Source organism: Silene latifolia, chromosome 6 (assembly GCF_048544455.1).
Source record: "Silene latifolia isolate original U9 population chromosome 6, ASM4854445v1, whole genome shotgun sequence".
Classification (NCBI taxonomy): Eukaryota; Viridiplantae; Streptophyta; class Magnoliopsida; order Caryophyllales; family Caryophyllaceae; genus Silene; species Silene latifolia.
In genome coordinates, this window is record NC_133531.1 from 137,885,244 (window position 1) to 137,901,519 (window position 16,276).

Genomic DNA, 16,276 nt, shown 5'->3' on the forward strand with positions numbered 1-16,276 from the left:
CAGAGAGTCGCACACATCTGCATCTTACAAAAAGGAGTTTGATTTCTTGTGTCATGGAAACACCAGTAGCTAAATGTGGTGGATGGTGCATAGATTTTGCACATATAAAAAAAGAATCCCACATTAGACCACAACTTTTACTAGTGGACCTTCCACCAGGATTGCAATTATTAATTATATGTAGACACTGATTTCCCACAAAACAGAAAACAAATTGTGATGATCTGAGAAGTCCACAGGCTTAAAAGAAAGCAAAAAAAAAAAAAAAAAAAAAAAAATCAAAGAAATAAACTAATGTCTAACGAAGTCGTAAGACTTGCTGAAGTCTATATTTCTCCATGAGGGAAGCCTAGTATTTACACGCGGGAAGTTTGCAGGACTGTACACCCACTTCCGAAGATCCCTTTCAACTGTACACTCTAACAGATGGCCGCCTCTATCAACTGCACAAAGTCACTGCACATAAATAACATTACAGAAATGCACTTGGTCTTACAAACTCAGATACATATGAAGGAAAACTTACCAAAAATTCGGAAGGCTAATGTTGCAGATAAAAGCCCCCTTGCTTCCATGTATCATTTCAGAGGGCCACCGTTTTCTGCTAGTAACTCTTTATCAAGTAACAACTCCGGTGTAGATTCTCTTTTACCCTATGTTAGTTTAACTCTTCATATGAATTACCCTATGTTGCGTACATTGTGCTACTTTACTGTAGCACCAACCCACATAACTAAACATGCTACCTATCTACCCACTAACTCCTAAACAGTGAAATAAAGTATAACCACCTCATTATACGGTCAGTCCCATAATGACCTTATCATAAGACTGTCCCATACTTATGGCGGAGTCCGAGTAACATAGCTTCTGCCAGGTCGCTCCGATGAGATCAATCCATACGATACCCACAATGATGTTTTCGTTCAGTCATCTTTTTGGAAGGAAAGATGCAGGAACAAGTGATAGTATATACATTGTCTTTCTGAACAAATAATGGAAGGCTCCAGAGCAGCTTTCTGAACAAATGATGGAAGGCTACAGAAATTCAAAATTTAGACCATCTGTAACACCTTTATACACCCAGTGGAGTTGGCAGCGACCAGCTGATTAGATTTACCCTTCCAGCAGACACTGGAAACAAACTGGCCATTTTCATCATCTGTCTCTTTTCCAGTTATTGGATCAATCGAGCCAAATTTGTGCGAGGTAATTGGCATTGGAAGGGATCTATAGTAAGTATAGACCTAAACACAGACACAATTTGTCAGATGACCACGTCAAGGAAGATACAATTGGCTAGAAAAGTAACTGAAAAAGGATACAGTGATACACAGTCAGGAAATAAACTGCCATCTGACACTGGTACAGAAGCTCACTTCTGTTAATCAATTCCATAGAGCAGAATGCCAAGCCTTGTATAAATCCAGTCAATTAATGAGTAGGTGGTTTTCAAAAAATAATGTACTCCCTCCACTTTTTTCTATTTAAACCCATTTCTCATTTTTTTTTTTGTGAGGGAAAATTTGAAGACTGGGGTAAGATGGAAAAGATGAAGAGACTAGGGAGTATGAGTTATGGGTTGATCTAATGGTCTCACGTGTTAGTCATCTTATAAATTTCCGTGTGGCCTGTTTAAAAAACGGAGTCATCAAGATCTTTTTCCGTTGATAACATCCTTGATCCATTTCCAATTTTCCATTCAATGGAGCCAAAGACACATTATTTGTTTGTTTAAGGATTGTGGTTGAACCAAGTAAAATGGGTCACTAAACTAGCTGTGCTTCTATTTATTGTTAAGTAGCAGTCATTTGAGGTGATTGTCAGCACAATTTTCATTTTGAGTCATTCGGAAACAATTCTTTGTAATATATAAGACTAATAGGAATAAGGCTAGGTAAATTCGACCCCTTGACCTCACCGCTTGTGAGAACACTTGAAGCCAAGGAGTAATGTTCTTGTATCCTTAGTTTGCCCTTGGCCACAAATTACACTGATTGAGGGAGGAGAAAGATTACCTCGTTTGTTTCTGAACCGCAAGCTACGTACCCGTCAGAAACCGACAACCCCACAAAATTCTGCAAGAGTATAAATGAAACCTCAATTACACTTTCTACTAGAGTTGCTAAAAAAATCTGGGTTTACATCGCAACGCATGCAATCCAAGCACATGATACTATTACTGACCTTTTCATTAGTATGTCCTTTGAGAGTTAAACTGCATGCATTCGTGGACAACCCAAGAGACCTAGATCGATTTAGGTCCCAAAGCTTGAGTGTGTTGTCGGTTGATGCAGAGACAAGAGTCGAGGAGTCAACAAATTTGACATAACTCACAGCCTTATCATGACCACCCAATACACACCACGGTACATTAGCATTTCGAAGATCATAACAATATATCTTGTAATCGGCAGACCCAAAGGCCAGCAAATTAGAAGAATGAGAAGAAAACTGAACACAGCACACATTTGCAATGTTCCGTATTGTGTGCAAACAATTTTTCTGTCCAAGATTGAAAGAAAAATTAGGATTCTCAATATGACAACACAAGGGCAAAACAATTAGAAGCGGATATCAAGTCTGATATGAAGTCTGACCCTTACTTAATTTTTGGATCATATATCAATAACTTTGGATTGGATTCGAAGCGGATATCGGATTGGTTCGATAATCAATTTTTTTCTCAGTTCTAGTTAGGGCTCCCACAAATAAATGGCGGGATAACTGGGTCTGATGTACACAGCCCTACCCCGTTAATATACAGAAGTGTAGAACTGTTTCTACATGACCCACAATGAAAACGCATTAAAAGACTATAACTTTGAAAACACATTAAAAGACTAATACTTCACAACAGAAAGAAGTGCAAATATTTTAGTGAGCAATTTTGTTATATTCCATTAAGATGCATAACCATATAAGATGCATAACCATAGAGTAGTGACTATCTGCCTCCATTGGAAATGGACATTCTTCTCAACTTCATAGGTCAAAAAAATTATTTAGTGTCCTAGGAACCATAACAAAAGCTAAACGTACACATGGTCATAAATATTATGCTATTTTGATTTCGTAATGAAAAAAGTACATTCATAGACAGTGCCAAGATGCCATACAGAAACAGAAAATGAATGATGGTAGTGATGAACGAAGTTACCTCATTGATACTCCAAAGTTTGACACAGCAATCATCACTTCCACTAGCCAGTCTTGTGGGATCCAATGGAGAAAAATCGACAGACCATGCCCTTTTTTCGTGCTCAGCATACTGTGAAAAGCTTTGACCGGTGCTCGCATCCCATAGCTGAAATTAATACAAATAAAGCATGATAGTTAACATCAGTGGAAGTGGAAGGGAGTAGGAATGTCTTTGAGGAGGGTTTTTGTGCGTCTTGCCCTGCACCCGTCCCATTGGAGGCAGATGCGGGTAATGATTTGATGGGTGGTGAGGCGGGGTGGGTATCAAAAGTGTCATATGTCGCGGGTCGTGGGGGGGTATCACATGAGACCTGCTAAATACCAACACCCACCTCACCCCGCTTATACCCGCCTTAACCATCTCCGACCCACTTATTCATACACTATTATACATAACAATTATCTTATAACAAATAAAAACTTTAATAACTTCAAAAAAAATGGTCTAAACAAATCAAAAAGAGAAATATCAATTACGTAGGTTAGCTTTGTCATTTCATTGTTTAAAAAACTCGTGTACTAGTTAATTGAATGTTAAAACTATTTCAGACTCCTTTGGGGAGATTTATTTGTATAAATTGTAAGAGGGTAGTATGTTTTAGATTTAAGAAATATATTTTTAAAAATTATTTTTTGAGGAGAAAGGCAATTTGGCGGGTCAACGGATACCTGCGGGGCGGGTGTGGGTACACATTATAGTTCGCGGATGCGGGTACAAGATACCCTCAAATGCCAATAAAAACTAAGATTTACATTGTTAAGCATAAACATAACACACTCCTACAAAAAGCAATATATTGGGTACAATATTGTTTTTACTTGCAAAATATTTGCTTACCTTCACTATACCATCATAGTCACTTGAAGCCAAGTAATTTCTAACGTAGCTATTCCAGCAAACACAACTCAACTTTGATGTATTGGACATCTCGATCATTGGATAATGAATATCAACAGAATCATCACAAAGAGCTTGGAAATCAAAAATCTTTATTTTTTTTGATACACCAGCAGCTGCAAAGTAGTCCTCATCCCGATCAAAACTCAAAGAGCAAATGACATTGGTAGAGTTGGTAATTTCTCTATTTCTTAGAGTTCCACAAACTTCCAGCTTACTGTAACGAGCATACTTGCATAAACCATCAAAGAAGGCTCCTCGTTCATCAATGGGGTTATGTTGTTCTTCTTCCCTACTACCCACACACCAATTCTCTCGATTATGAAGTAAATCGTTATCCTTACGAATCACGAAATCACTAGTAGAATGATGCATTCGCGATCTTGCTGAAAAGTAGGCTTTTTCAAGATGATCGACATTCTTCGAAATCCGAGTGTCTCCTATATCTTCATTGCAAGGAACTCTTTCCCTTGCATAAAGAAAGTCATCATGTGGATACATTAGGCTCATAGGAGTCTCCAATAGATGTCTTTTCTCTAATTCTTTGACATCGGCTTCGATACACCCAAGGTCCACCATCAACTTTGAAGCCCGTTTTTGCTTTTGTTCTTTCATGGACATTAGAAAATGTAACAAGAGCTCTGATTCCCCTTCATCTTGTTCAATTAATGATGAATTATCGTCCCCACAAAAATCTTGTAGTGCACAAATGACTTCTGATTGTAAAATATCACTGATCAACAACAACCCACGGTAAGAACATGGAATGTGCTTTTTCAACATTTAAAAAATTACTCGGAAGATAATTCCATATAAGACAGCACAAATCAAGAAACACAAGTATTTCACATACTTATCGAGCACAATTCCCTTTAACTTATATTTGCTGATTGTCAAAAAAAAATATCAACAGAGGTAACTTAAGAAACTCAAAAAACATGAGTTGACAAGATATATTCATGAGAAGTTAACTGTCTTAGGTACAAATGCATAGAGTTCAATAAGCCAACTAAGAGCATAAGGAATGTCCCTCTTAAAGCATATATTGTAGAGTTATAGCTTACAATTTTGTTGTTCCGTGTTGCATTTCAATTAGCTTCATAAATTTATAAGTGTGCATCTACCTGTACTGGAGTTGAGTAAAAAATGACAACTTTAATTTTACCCACCACAGAATGTCTGCAATCATTGATGGGAGAAGACCACCCACCACAAACTAGTAGTTTTTTTTGTTGGGTTATTTGGTTGATGCGGGAATTACAAGATCAAGTGAAATACAAAACCATGGGAAATAAACTCCCTCGTGCAATTCATGGGAATTTCCCAAAATTGTTTGGTTGCCAATATGGGAATTTACTTCCACCGGAACTTCAACTTACCAAGGAGGGTGTTGGTAAGCAACTTCCTACATTTTTGTAGGAAGTCAATTCCATGGGAAGTACAACTTCCCCAATTTTACAAAAAAGTGGCAACCAAACAACTCCACTTTTTGTAATTCTTGGGAAGTGGAACTTCCCATGTTTCTCCAAGGGCAACCAAACAACCCCTGTTAGTTAGTTTGTTACCAACTTATTGTAATTCATGCATACAATTTCGTAAAAACGAAGAGGTAATTATCACTTTACTAGTAAGAGTAATGTCGCTAGACTACTGATAAATTCAGTAACATCTACACACTTATCTTACCATACTCAAAAAGTCAAGCATCATGATGAGAGAGGAATCTGGGATGGGGCAGCATTAAGCGCATTACCTAGCTGTTGGACGAAGTGAAGGTTCGGGATGAAGCAGCCAAAGACAAAACCCAGCTTCTTTTGGGTTTTCCGATAGGAAGTTTGGTGGAAGAATCCTGTGACGCAAATCTGACATTGCCGCAGCATGCAGTTCCGCAGAGTGAAAATTGCTGAGTAGCTAGAACACAGAAACTTGGGCATTCAATTTCAAGGTCAAAATTATTAACAAGAGCCTAATAATACCTAAATTTGTCATGGCAAAGGTGGTGTTATGAGCAACTTCAGAAACCCGTGCAGGAAAGTGGAAAAATGGAGAAAATAAGCCCACTTAATCCATTTTGAAGCATTTAAACATAGAATAATTTGATGGGTTGTCTAAATGTTCGGTTTAACTATGCGGGCTGAAGAGAGCGCACTTTCAGAGCCCACAAATGGGATGGTTTAAAACAAAATGTTTTGAATTTCGAATGGCTTACATAAACATTAAAACAGTGCATTACACAATGCTGAATGAGAAAAAATAAGTAGTGTATAGAAAATTCTCCACACCTCAAACAATAATACACCGAGACAGTAGATATTTGATGATGAAGTGCATCCCCTGCCAAAAATATCCTCAGGAGTTCTATACCACTTCTCTTCCAACTGATCAACAACAGAAAATGCATGTTGTAGCCTGCTTAAGTTGCCTTGACTTGTAGAATCTCCTGAACCAGCAAGATTAGCATCAAACTCATTTGTTATGGATGTCAGGCCACGAGGAAGTTCAGACTGTGGCTTCATCTTGTAAAAATTCACATTATTGGTGGATTTATGGTGCTTCGCACCCAAATCAGAGAAGCTCGACATACCCTGCTCTAGTGGCCTTTTGAGAGATTGTGACTTAACAACTTCCTTGCGAATTATACTCCCAGACATTTCTTCCGACATCGATAAGCGCCCACAATAACGAATCTCTCTTGAGGGCAACAATCTAAAACAAGATGGACGTAAGTCCACCAATACTTTGCCGTCGGAGTGAAGAAAATGCACCAGATCAAGAATCTCTTTGAAAATACACATCCTGTCAGCTTTCTGTAGCTTACCCGATTTCATCCACTCCCTCAAACTGATTCCATCATTGGCAAACGCATGACTTCCACTAAGGTCGTGGGTACTACAGCCATGAGGTGAAGGGCTTATTGAGGGAATACAAGGACTCTCCTGGCGCTTGCCTTCCACACCGACAGAAATGGGGCCATTGCAGAAGACCCCCTTACCCTTTAAGCTGTTCTTCACAAAGTATTCAGGATATCCAGTAGATTTGGATATAATCTTCATCCTCATCCCACCAGAAGATACAGCATCCCTGGGAGATTCGCTACTAACATTGTAAGTTGACAGATTAAGATTTAGATTGACATTTTGACCAGCTCGTTCTCCAGTTGAAACATCCATAGTTGACGTTGCTGGAGATTTTTCCTTACGATTAGGATGTTTGGGTTTAGTTCCAGTATCAAATGTGACCCCTCGTCGTTGTCCATATTGCCCCTCATTCAACATTTCCTCCATCATTTGGCCCTCATTCATCATGGGAAAACCCGAATGGCAATGACCTAAAGTTAGCTCTTGAACTCTCTCCTCCCCGCTTTCTCCAAAACTGGTACATGGATTTTGAGTCGTGTCCTCTAAATTTACAGTACTACCAGAATCTTTTCCGTTTAATAGATCCATAAACTGTCTAACCGAGCTCCTTCTCAATTCCCCTTCCCTACGAATAACTCTATCACTTGGCCCTGCCAGATTCCGACTCTCCCTCAAAAACTCACCTTCTTTACCTGGGGCTCGAACATCATCAGCTCGACTAACTGTCGTAGTCTCATCCATATCTACTACATCCATACTGACTATAGTTGAATCCTCAATGCAAAGGAAACATCTACAAAATGGGACATTTTGAGTTTTAAGCATCTAACATACCAAAAAAATCACAATGGTGCAAATTCAATCAAACTAACGACTAAAGCCGGTACCGCATCCTAAGAACTCGAAATCAGGTGTACCAAAGCACGCCCCCACATTCATCAAATTCATCAAACTCCCCAAACATGCACAAAATATTGTATTAAAAACAAAACCCAATTTGCAGAAAATTGGGTTTAATTACACATTCATTACTTAAACCTAAATCATTACCAATCACAAAGAACAATCAAAATTCCCAGAAACAACCACCGACAATCAATTAATCAACTATACAACTACTAATTTGAGCTAATTTGAATTGCAAGCAAGGAAAAACAAAACCCTAATTACAAAATTACTACTCATAAGCATAAATTAAGAGATAACCACAATAAAATTCATGAAATTAAGAGATACCCATTAATTAAAATCAAATTTGAAAACATACCCAAATTGTGGAATCAAAAAATAAGCAGTAATTCCTGACGTGTAGAGAGAAGAAAAATGATAGAAACCCTGTAAGAGTACAAAGCATGTTTATAAACTTATCAGAAACACAAAACTTTCCAGAAGTAGAAAGGGATAGAAATATCTTCAGTTTTTTTTTTTTTGGTTTTATTTATTAAGATAGAAATATTAAAGCCAGGTATATATATGTGGTTCCCTAAATTTCATGATTTTTTATTTTGTTTGTATAGCCTGACAAAACAAGGTAATAATTGAAAATCAATCAAATTGATGTGGTATGAACTATGCTATGATGGTCAATTATTCATTTTTCGGTTGGTCCGGTTTAAAATTGTTTTAACCTAAAACCTTTCACAATCTTATTTATTTTCACTTTTATTTTTTATGGAGTAATTGAGGGTTAGTATATCTTATTTGATTTTTACCCCTCAAAAAATAAATGATATTCGTTCTTTCAGCTTTATTATTTTGTTTGAATAAATATGGAATAGTGGCAAAATAAATTTACTATGAGACTATTCGTCTAATCTATAATTCAAAGTAAAAAATAAGTGTAAATTTTTTAAAATGAATATGTAACATATAATGATTTATTGATACAAAAAACAGATATATCTATATTAAACAATAAAACAAGTCAAATATGGATGACACAAAAGGCAGAATGTCAAAAGAACAGCAAGGCAAATTACTGATTTACTGTCCTATCAACCTACCTGGGATAATATTTGACCCAATTATATACTTAAGACAGGTATAATCCACTAAAGAAAATAAAATAAAATGTTGCCAATAAAAAATGATCACAAATTATGATAAAATAAGCAAGTTCATAATGAAAATATCCAAACTTTCACATACTATAAACCCGACCCAGCCCGGTCCACGGTTAATAACTTACCAGAAATAGAATAATACTCTAATTAATAAAGTAATGTTTTATGGGTGGCTGAAATGTTTGTACAACGTCACTGGTTTTGGGTTCTGGATACAAGGTTATCTCCTTGTGGTTCTAATTATGCGATAACTATTAAAAACTTCGTAATTACAAGTTGTCCGTATATTTTATATGTAAATAAATGAATCTAGAGATATAGGCTGATTAGGCTCTACTCTCTCTCTCTCTCTGACGTAATGACTATCGTTTTTGGTTGATGACTTGTTAGGGTGTGTCACGTGATGTGCACGTGGATGTAGTCATTATTTTTTGCTTTTTTTTTTACTGGTCACTAATTCTCATTTCAGACAGAAAGTCTTATGTGACTATTTTTATGATAAAATGTGACTATTTAAATTGGGTTGGTAAAATGTTATCATTTAAAAGAAAATAAGTGCTATTAAGGAAGTAGTTTGTACTTATAAACCCTCTGTTTCGCTCTCGTGGAAACTTATATGGGAAGTGAGAACGCTGTAAAATTGGGTAGCATCCTTGGATATGATGGTCATTCGAGAGTGAATGTTATTGGTTTCAGCGAAGGCATTTGGTTGTACTGGCAAATGGAGGTGGTCACAGTCAACCTTGTAAAGGAGCATAAGCAATTTCTGACCGTTGAGATTGCAAGGAATGGCGAATTCCCCTGGTTCTTTTCCACTGTGTATGTGATCCCAGATCCGTCAAATAGACTCGAATTATGGGTAAAGCTGGAGAATTTCTAACCCTTTCTTTATCAACAATTTGAGACTATAAAAAAAACATTTGACAGTTTCGACATTTTTATCCCGAATCCAAGACCATCGAATACCGAAGTCTTCATCCGTTGGCTTCCACCACCCCATGATTGGGTCCAGTTAAATACAGACGGAGTCTCGAAGGGTAATCCAGATTCAGCTGGAGGAGGAGGTATATTTCGAGATGAGACGGGTAATTTCATTACAGCTTATTATTCTTCATGTGGGATATTTTCCTCTATAAAAGCTGAATTACTTGCGTTACTCGCTAGGCTAGATCGAGAAGGCAAGGTCTCTGCGTTTAATGAAATTAATTATCCATATGGATTATTCTCCCTGCGTTAATCTGATTAATGAAGATCAGCTGGTAAGCAATAATCTGAAATCTAATGTTGAGGGTTGCCGGAAATTAGTCAGGGACAACTCATGGACGGTCAAACTGGAGCATACTTATAGAGAGGCAATCAGGTCAGCTGATTTTCTAGCTAAACGAGGAATTAATTCGAGCACTCTTCCTACTTACTTATATTTTCCCTTTAGCGAGCTTTGTACCATTCTTCGGGAGAACATTTTTGGGGTTGCTATCCCTCGTGTAATAACAACTAGTTAATTTCGGGGCTTTACCCCTCTTTCGCACCCAAAAAACAAACATTTAACTGTCAATGGATCACATATAGCATGTCTGAAGCCTTCAGACAAAAACGACCGTCTGAACGAAGATCTTCTGCTTACTTAGTAACAGAGCAAGGAGAAAGGAAACCCATAGTTCAATTCTACTTATATGGGACAAAAGTTTTGTCTATATTATCATCATCTGCTAGTATTTGAAATTTTGAATTTGTGTTATAGATAAAACGCATACTCTGTCAAAACATATTGGAGAGAAAATGATTATTGTAGTTAGAGCCTTAGAGGTGAGCAAGTTTAGATCCGAACGGGAATAATGGACCAGACCGGACTATAGGCATGGTCTTCGGTCCTTGTTTTTTGAAGTTTCCATCTCTGATCAGGTCTGGTCCGATCATGACCGGTTAATTAAATTTCGGACCGAATTTTATGTTTTTATGATTAATCATTAAAACATTGTAAAGCAAATGTACATTTTACCTTCAAAACCACTACAGAGTATAAATTAAAATTAACAATTATTTTCAAAAAAGCAACCGTATAGTTATTCAATGCATTTGATTTAGACTTAAAATGTAAATACCATATACGAAATTGGGAAAAAAGTTTTAGCTCCATTTTCGGTCTAAGACCAAACCAGATCGGATATTTCGGCTTCGGTTTGGTCCGACATCGAAAGTTTTAGATCCGGTTTCAATCCAGAAAAATTATTTTCGATCTTTGATCCAGTCCGATTTGATCCTATCCAACCATACCCTAATTGTAGTAGCTTATTCACAATTACGATCCTGAATTTAATCTGTAATCTCTAATTGTTTAGTTCATTGCCATCCATATTAAACCACAAGCTCTAGTGGCGTACTCTGACATGGCTCCCCCATTACCACCAACACACCTTTCTACAAGTTCAAACTATATAGATTACCTTACGATCCTGAGTTTAATCTGTATGATTTTTCATCTCTAACTGTTTTGTTTATTGTAATCCATATTAAACCACAAGCTCTAGTGGCGTACTCCGACATGGTTCCACCATTACCACCAAGGGCACCAACACACCTTTCTATAAGTTCAAACTACATAGATTACCTTACAATCCTGAGTTTAATCTGTATGATTTTTCATCTCTAATTGTTTTGTTTATTGTCATCCATATTAAACCATAAGCTCTAGTGGCATACTCCGATATGGTTCCACCATTACCACCAACACATACTTCTACAAGTCCAAACTATATATAAATCCCCATCCCCCCCCCCCCCCCCCCCAATTTTTAGGAATTACTCTATTAACTTTCGTACAAGGATTAAGAAATGTAAGTAGGGTGAGTGGGTGATGGGTCTTACCATCACAGCATGAACAAATAGAAAGTGGAGCAATTCCTAAAGATTGTAAGATTATTATTCGTTTGGTGGTGTTTATCGAGCCATGCCTATTTCCTAATATTAACAGAACGTGTCTTGGGAGGTTGTGGACATCGGTGACACGAATTAATAGTGTCTAGAGACTTTTTTTACCTGTCAATAGTTACGGTGGATATGTGTAATACCCCGTATTTTATTATCGACTGAGCGAGATATTATTATTTAATGGTAGCGTAAAGGTAATTAAATCATGTTTTATGGTAATGGTAAAAGCGTAAAAGTAATTGATTAATTCATATCGCAAGATGAGTCGGGTTTATAGTTGAGTGGCATTTTTGGGTCAAGGAGTCATAGCCCATTTACCCACTTATTACCCACTTACCCATTTACCATTTTACCTCACCAAAACCCTAAATCAAACCCTAATACAACTTTAAAACCCTATTCCCCCTCCCTACCGTCATTTTCACATCACCAACATCAACCCCTTTTCCTTTCACGTTTCAAGCCTTCTACACGGCCAACGAGCGCACGCCGGTGAGTGTGGAGGGAGTAGGGTCTGCCGTGAGTCCAGGGAAGTCGTTGCTAGTGGTCGAGGGTGGTTGTACTGGTCGGAAAAGCACAGGTCGACGGCCGTCACAGGTAAGGTTCCCTGTTTTCATTTCTGTCACGCTGTTTTGATTTGGGTTGTGCGTCTTTTAGGGACTGTTGTGACAGTCGTGGGGGTGTGGGACGTGTTATTGGTGGTGAGTCGAGTCTGGTGGTGGTAGGTAGGGTGGTTGTCGTTGCTGTGGGTGGTTGCAGTGGTGGCGTTTAGGTGTCGGGGTTGGTTGGGTGTTTTTGGTTGCATTTCAGACATAGGGTAAAGGGGTGGCACCACCGTGGACTCGGGGGAGGTCGAATCGGTGGTGCCACGTGTGTCAGGGTCACCTTTCTACGGTGGTGTCAGGGGTGGTGGTTGGTAGCGGGAGGGGTTGTGTCGTGGTGGCAGGCGGGTTAAAAGGGGGCTGTTTGTGGCGTTTTGTGGCGGCTGGGTGTAAACAGGGGGTGTTGGTGGTGGTGGTTCTGACCACCGGCGTGGGTCGACCACGTTGGTGGTGGTGGGAGGTGACCAGGCCAGACCTGGTGTCAGGCCTGGTGGTCGGCGGTGAGGATTGGTGGTTGAGGGGTGAGTTGTGACGGGTTGAAAAGGGGGGGTGTGCGTGTGTCGGGTTGTGTGTTGTTTTTGGGTTATTTTGTTACGGGTTTTATTTTAATAAGTCGAGAATATGTATACTTCTATTATTTACATTATTTTTTTTTTTTTTTGAAATAAAACCACAAGGGCTTTAAGATATATTAACTAAATCATGAGAAACGAGATCATAAATGTTACGAGGCATATCCTCATACCATATTCTTCTTCCTATCTGCCATGGTTGCATATGAGCTAACTCATGGGCCACACCATTAAACTGACGTCTAACAAATAAAAACTCAACATTCTCAAAAGCTAAACATAACTCATAAATATCATCATAAATAAGAAAAATGTCGCTCCTGCCGGTGCTCCTCTTCTTCAAGTCTTGAATCACATTCAAACAGTCACTCTCGATTATCACCCGTGCAATGCCATGCCTTCGAGCTTCAGACAACCCCAAAAGAATCGCTTCAGCTTCATGTATCTTCGGCTCCTTCTCCATCGTCGTCTGCAATGCCACGCACCACTTTACAGCACCCCCTACATCTCGACATACCACACCCAATCCCGACCCCTTTCCACTTACAAACCCCGCATCCACATTTACTTTACACCACCCCTCCCTCGGCCGCTCCCATCTTCCCACCATCCCACCGGGCACTATATCCATTCCCTCTTCCACCGATGAGCCCGCCTCATGCATCTCCTCTATTAGCTCCGTTACCCTACTCAACACAACCCGCACACTCACATTGCACCCTTCAAATATCAACTTATTCCTCGCCTCCCATATCGCCCAGCACCCAGTCATTAGAGTCACACAATCCTCCATAGTCCCCTCCCTCATCATCGCCTCACCCCACTCCCTCACATTATCATAATAAATTTCCCTCATCGTATCCAACCCCAACCCATCCCATACTCCCCCAACCCAGTCACACCCTCGGATAACATGCAAGCATGTCTCCGCGGCATAAGAGCAAACAGGACAAAACCCATCAACCCCATTGATCCGACGAGCTAAGTTATGCTTAGTAGCAATAGCTTCGTTACACAATTGCCAGAAGAACACCTTGATACGCGGAAGTACCGGTACTTTCCAAATCTTGTTCCAAAGCCATTTCTCCCGAGCAAAGTCCGACTGCTCCACCAATTCTTCCCCCTCCTCAACCTGTGCCCAATAGGAAGACCTCACCGAGTAATGACCATCCTTTGTCAGGTCCCAACACCACCCATCCTGCTGATCCCTCTCACTAATACGAATACGCATAATCCTATCAACCTCAAATGGCAAAAACAAACCTGAAATCCAGTCATGATCCCACGCACGCCCTCCCTGCTCCATCAGCTCGGCAACTTTCATATTCATGTCCGCATTCCCTAATGGCGAGAGGACGAACTTCGACCTCGATTCCTGGATCCACGGATCGAGCCAAACCCTTGTCCCCATCCCATTACCAATCCGCTTCCTAGCAGCTAGGCTGATTACATCCCTCGCCTCCCATATACTCCTCCATGTATAGCTCGGATTTGTCCCTAACTCGGCCTCCATAAAGTCGGAAGAAGGAAAATACTTAGCTTTCAGAACCCGCGTAAGAAACGAGCTCACATCAGTCATAAGCCTCCACCCCTGCTTACCCAACAACGCCCTATTAAATTTATTGAAATCTCGAAACCCCAAGCCACCCCTACTCTTTGGCCTACACAGCTTATCCCAAGCCAACCATGCCATCTTCCGCTTTCCACCCTCTGAACCCCACCAAAATCTAGAGACAACAGCACGCAACTCGTCACAAAAGTTAGCTGGGAGCTTAAACACACTCATCGCATATGTCGGAATTGATTGGGCAATTGCCTTTATCAACACTTCCCGTCCTGCTTTACTAAGTAGTAAGCCCCTCCAACCTTGTAACTTCTTACTAAGCTTGTCTCGTATAATTTTCGTAACCACCTGCTTAGAGTGCCCTACAACTGTCGGCAGACCCAAATATTTCTCCTGCACATCAACCACACGGACCCCTAGAACAGCCGCCACCCGCTGCCTCCTCTCCACCCTTGTTCCCTTACTGAAAGACACCGTCGTCTTATCAAAGTTAACTACCTGTCCGGACGCCGCTTCATACTCCCTATTATTTACATTATTAGTTTTAGTTATTAAGTTAATATTAAGTAGCGGTGACGGAATAATGTATTTAAGTTTTTGAGTCGGGATTTTATTTCGGGAAGGTTACTATTTTTAGTAACCTGCTATTTTTGGTAATTGCTATTTTGGGAACTTCCCATTTTAGGAAACTTTCTATTTTGGGCAACTTATATTTTTAGTAACTTCTAAATTGGGAAGGTTTCTACTTTTAGTAACTCTTGATTATGGGAACGGGAATAGTTAAGTGAATTAATTATGTTATATATATATGTTTAGGTGGCGAGTTTCGGGTGGAGTACTTCTGATCTGCAGTTAGCTTATCACCGCTATTTGAGGTAGGGGAATACACTGGACTTGATATAGTATTATGTGACTGGATTGACTAAATTGGTGATTTACATGTTATAATATGATTGCCTGATTTAATTCCGTTAAGTACTGTTGTTGAACTGTTTTACTATATTATTACGTTGGAGTTGGTGGAGGTGGTGATGATGATGTTGTGATAAGGCCCAAGGCGGGTTTGCGGCAGACTTGCCCTGGTGTCCTCAGCTGTGAGCTGGCAGATCGACCACGGTCGATATCTATAGTCTACCGGGGATCGGTAAGGCTGGGTTGTCCGGGGTACGAGTTGTGATGGCGATGGTGGTGATGGAGGAGCATGTGTTTTATATTGTTGTTTTATTGTATTATTACCTACTCGGCTTAGCACGACCCCGTGTATTCATGTACGCTTTGTGATGATCCAATTATTGGGAGCAGATTGACAGGTATTCGAGACCGATGGGAGCTGGCGGGAAGAGAGCTTGGATGACTGACTTAGTGCCTAGCCCACCTTAGTCTTTTTAGTAGTTTTATCAGACTTATCTTTTGGTCGTATTTGGAGACTTTGTTTTAATTTCAGTTGTAATTTCACTATAAACATTATAATAAAGTACTGTGTTTCTTTCCTTTGTTATCTACTGCCTTGGGTTTCCGAGATAGTAACACCATCATTTATTTGAGGAGGCCTAGTTCAGGCCCTTAAATAAATGGGGGTGTTACAAAGAA

The 16,276-nt window shown here is 39.5% G+C and overlaps 1 protein-coding gene across 4 annotated transcripts; it reads right to left on the bottom strand.

Moving 5' to 3' along the window:
• Positions 1–24: 24 nt before the first annotated feature.
• LOC141587383 (protein SPA1-RELATED 2) lies at positions 25–8,497 on the bottom strand. 4 transcript variants are annotated; one of them, XM_074408860.1, is made up of 10 exons: positions 8,225–8,497; positions 6,684–7,750; positions 6,382–6,539; positions 5,853–6,010; positions 4,040–4,832; positions 3,161–3,307; positions 2,188–2,505; positions 2,019–2,078; positions 527–1,247; positions 25–443 (listed from the first exon to the last, which is right to left on the bottom strand). In XM_074408860.1, the coding sequence occupies exons 2-9, from the start codon at positions 7,711–7,713 to the stop codon at positions 1,056–1,058; spliced, it is 2,856 nt and encodes a 951-aa protein (XP_074264961.1). In that variant the 5' UTR covers positions 7,714–7,750; positions 8,225–8,497; the 3' UTR covers positions 25–443; positions 527–1,055. The 4 variants fall into 4 exon arrangements, with proteins under 4 accessions (XP_074264961.1, XP_074264962.1, XP_074264958.1 ...); XM_074408861.1 differs by having other exon boundaries at positions 25–456; positions 8,225–8,349; XM_074408857.1 differs by having other exon boundaries at positions 6,382–7,750; positions 8,225–8,396.
• Positions 8,498–16,276: the final 7,779 nt, after the last annotated feature.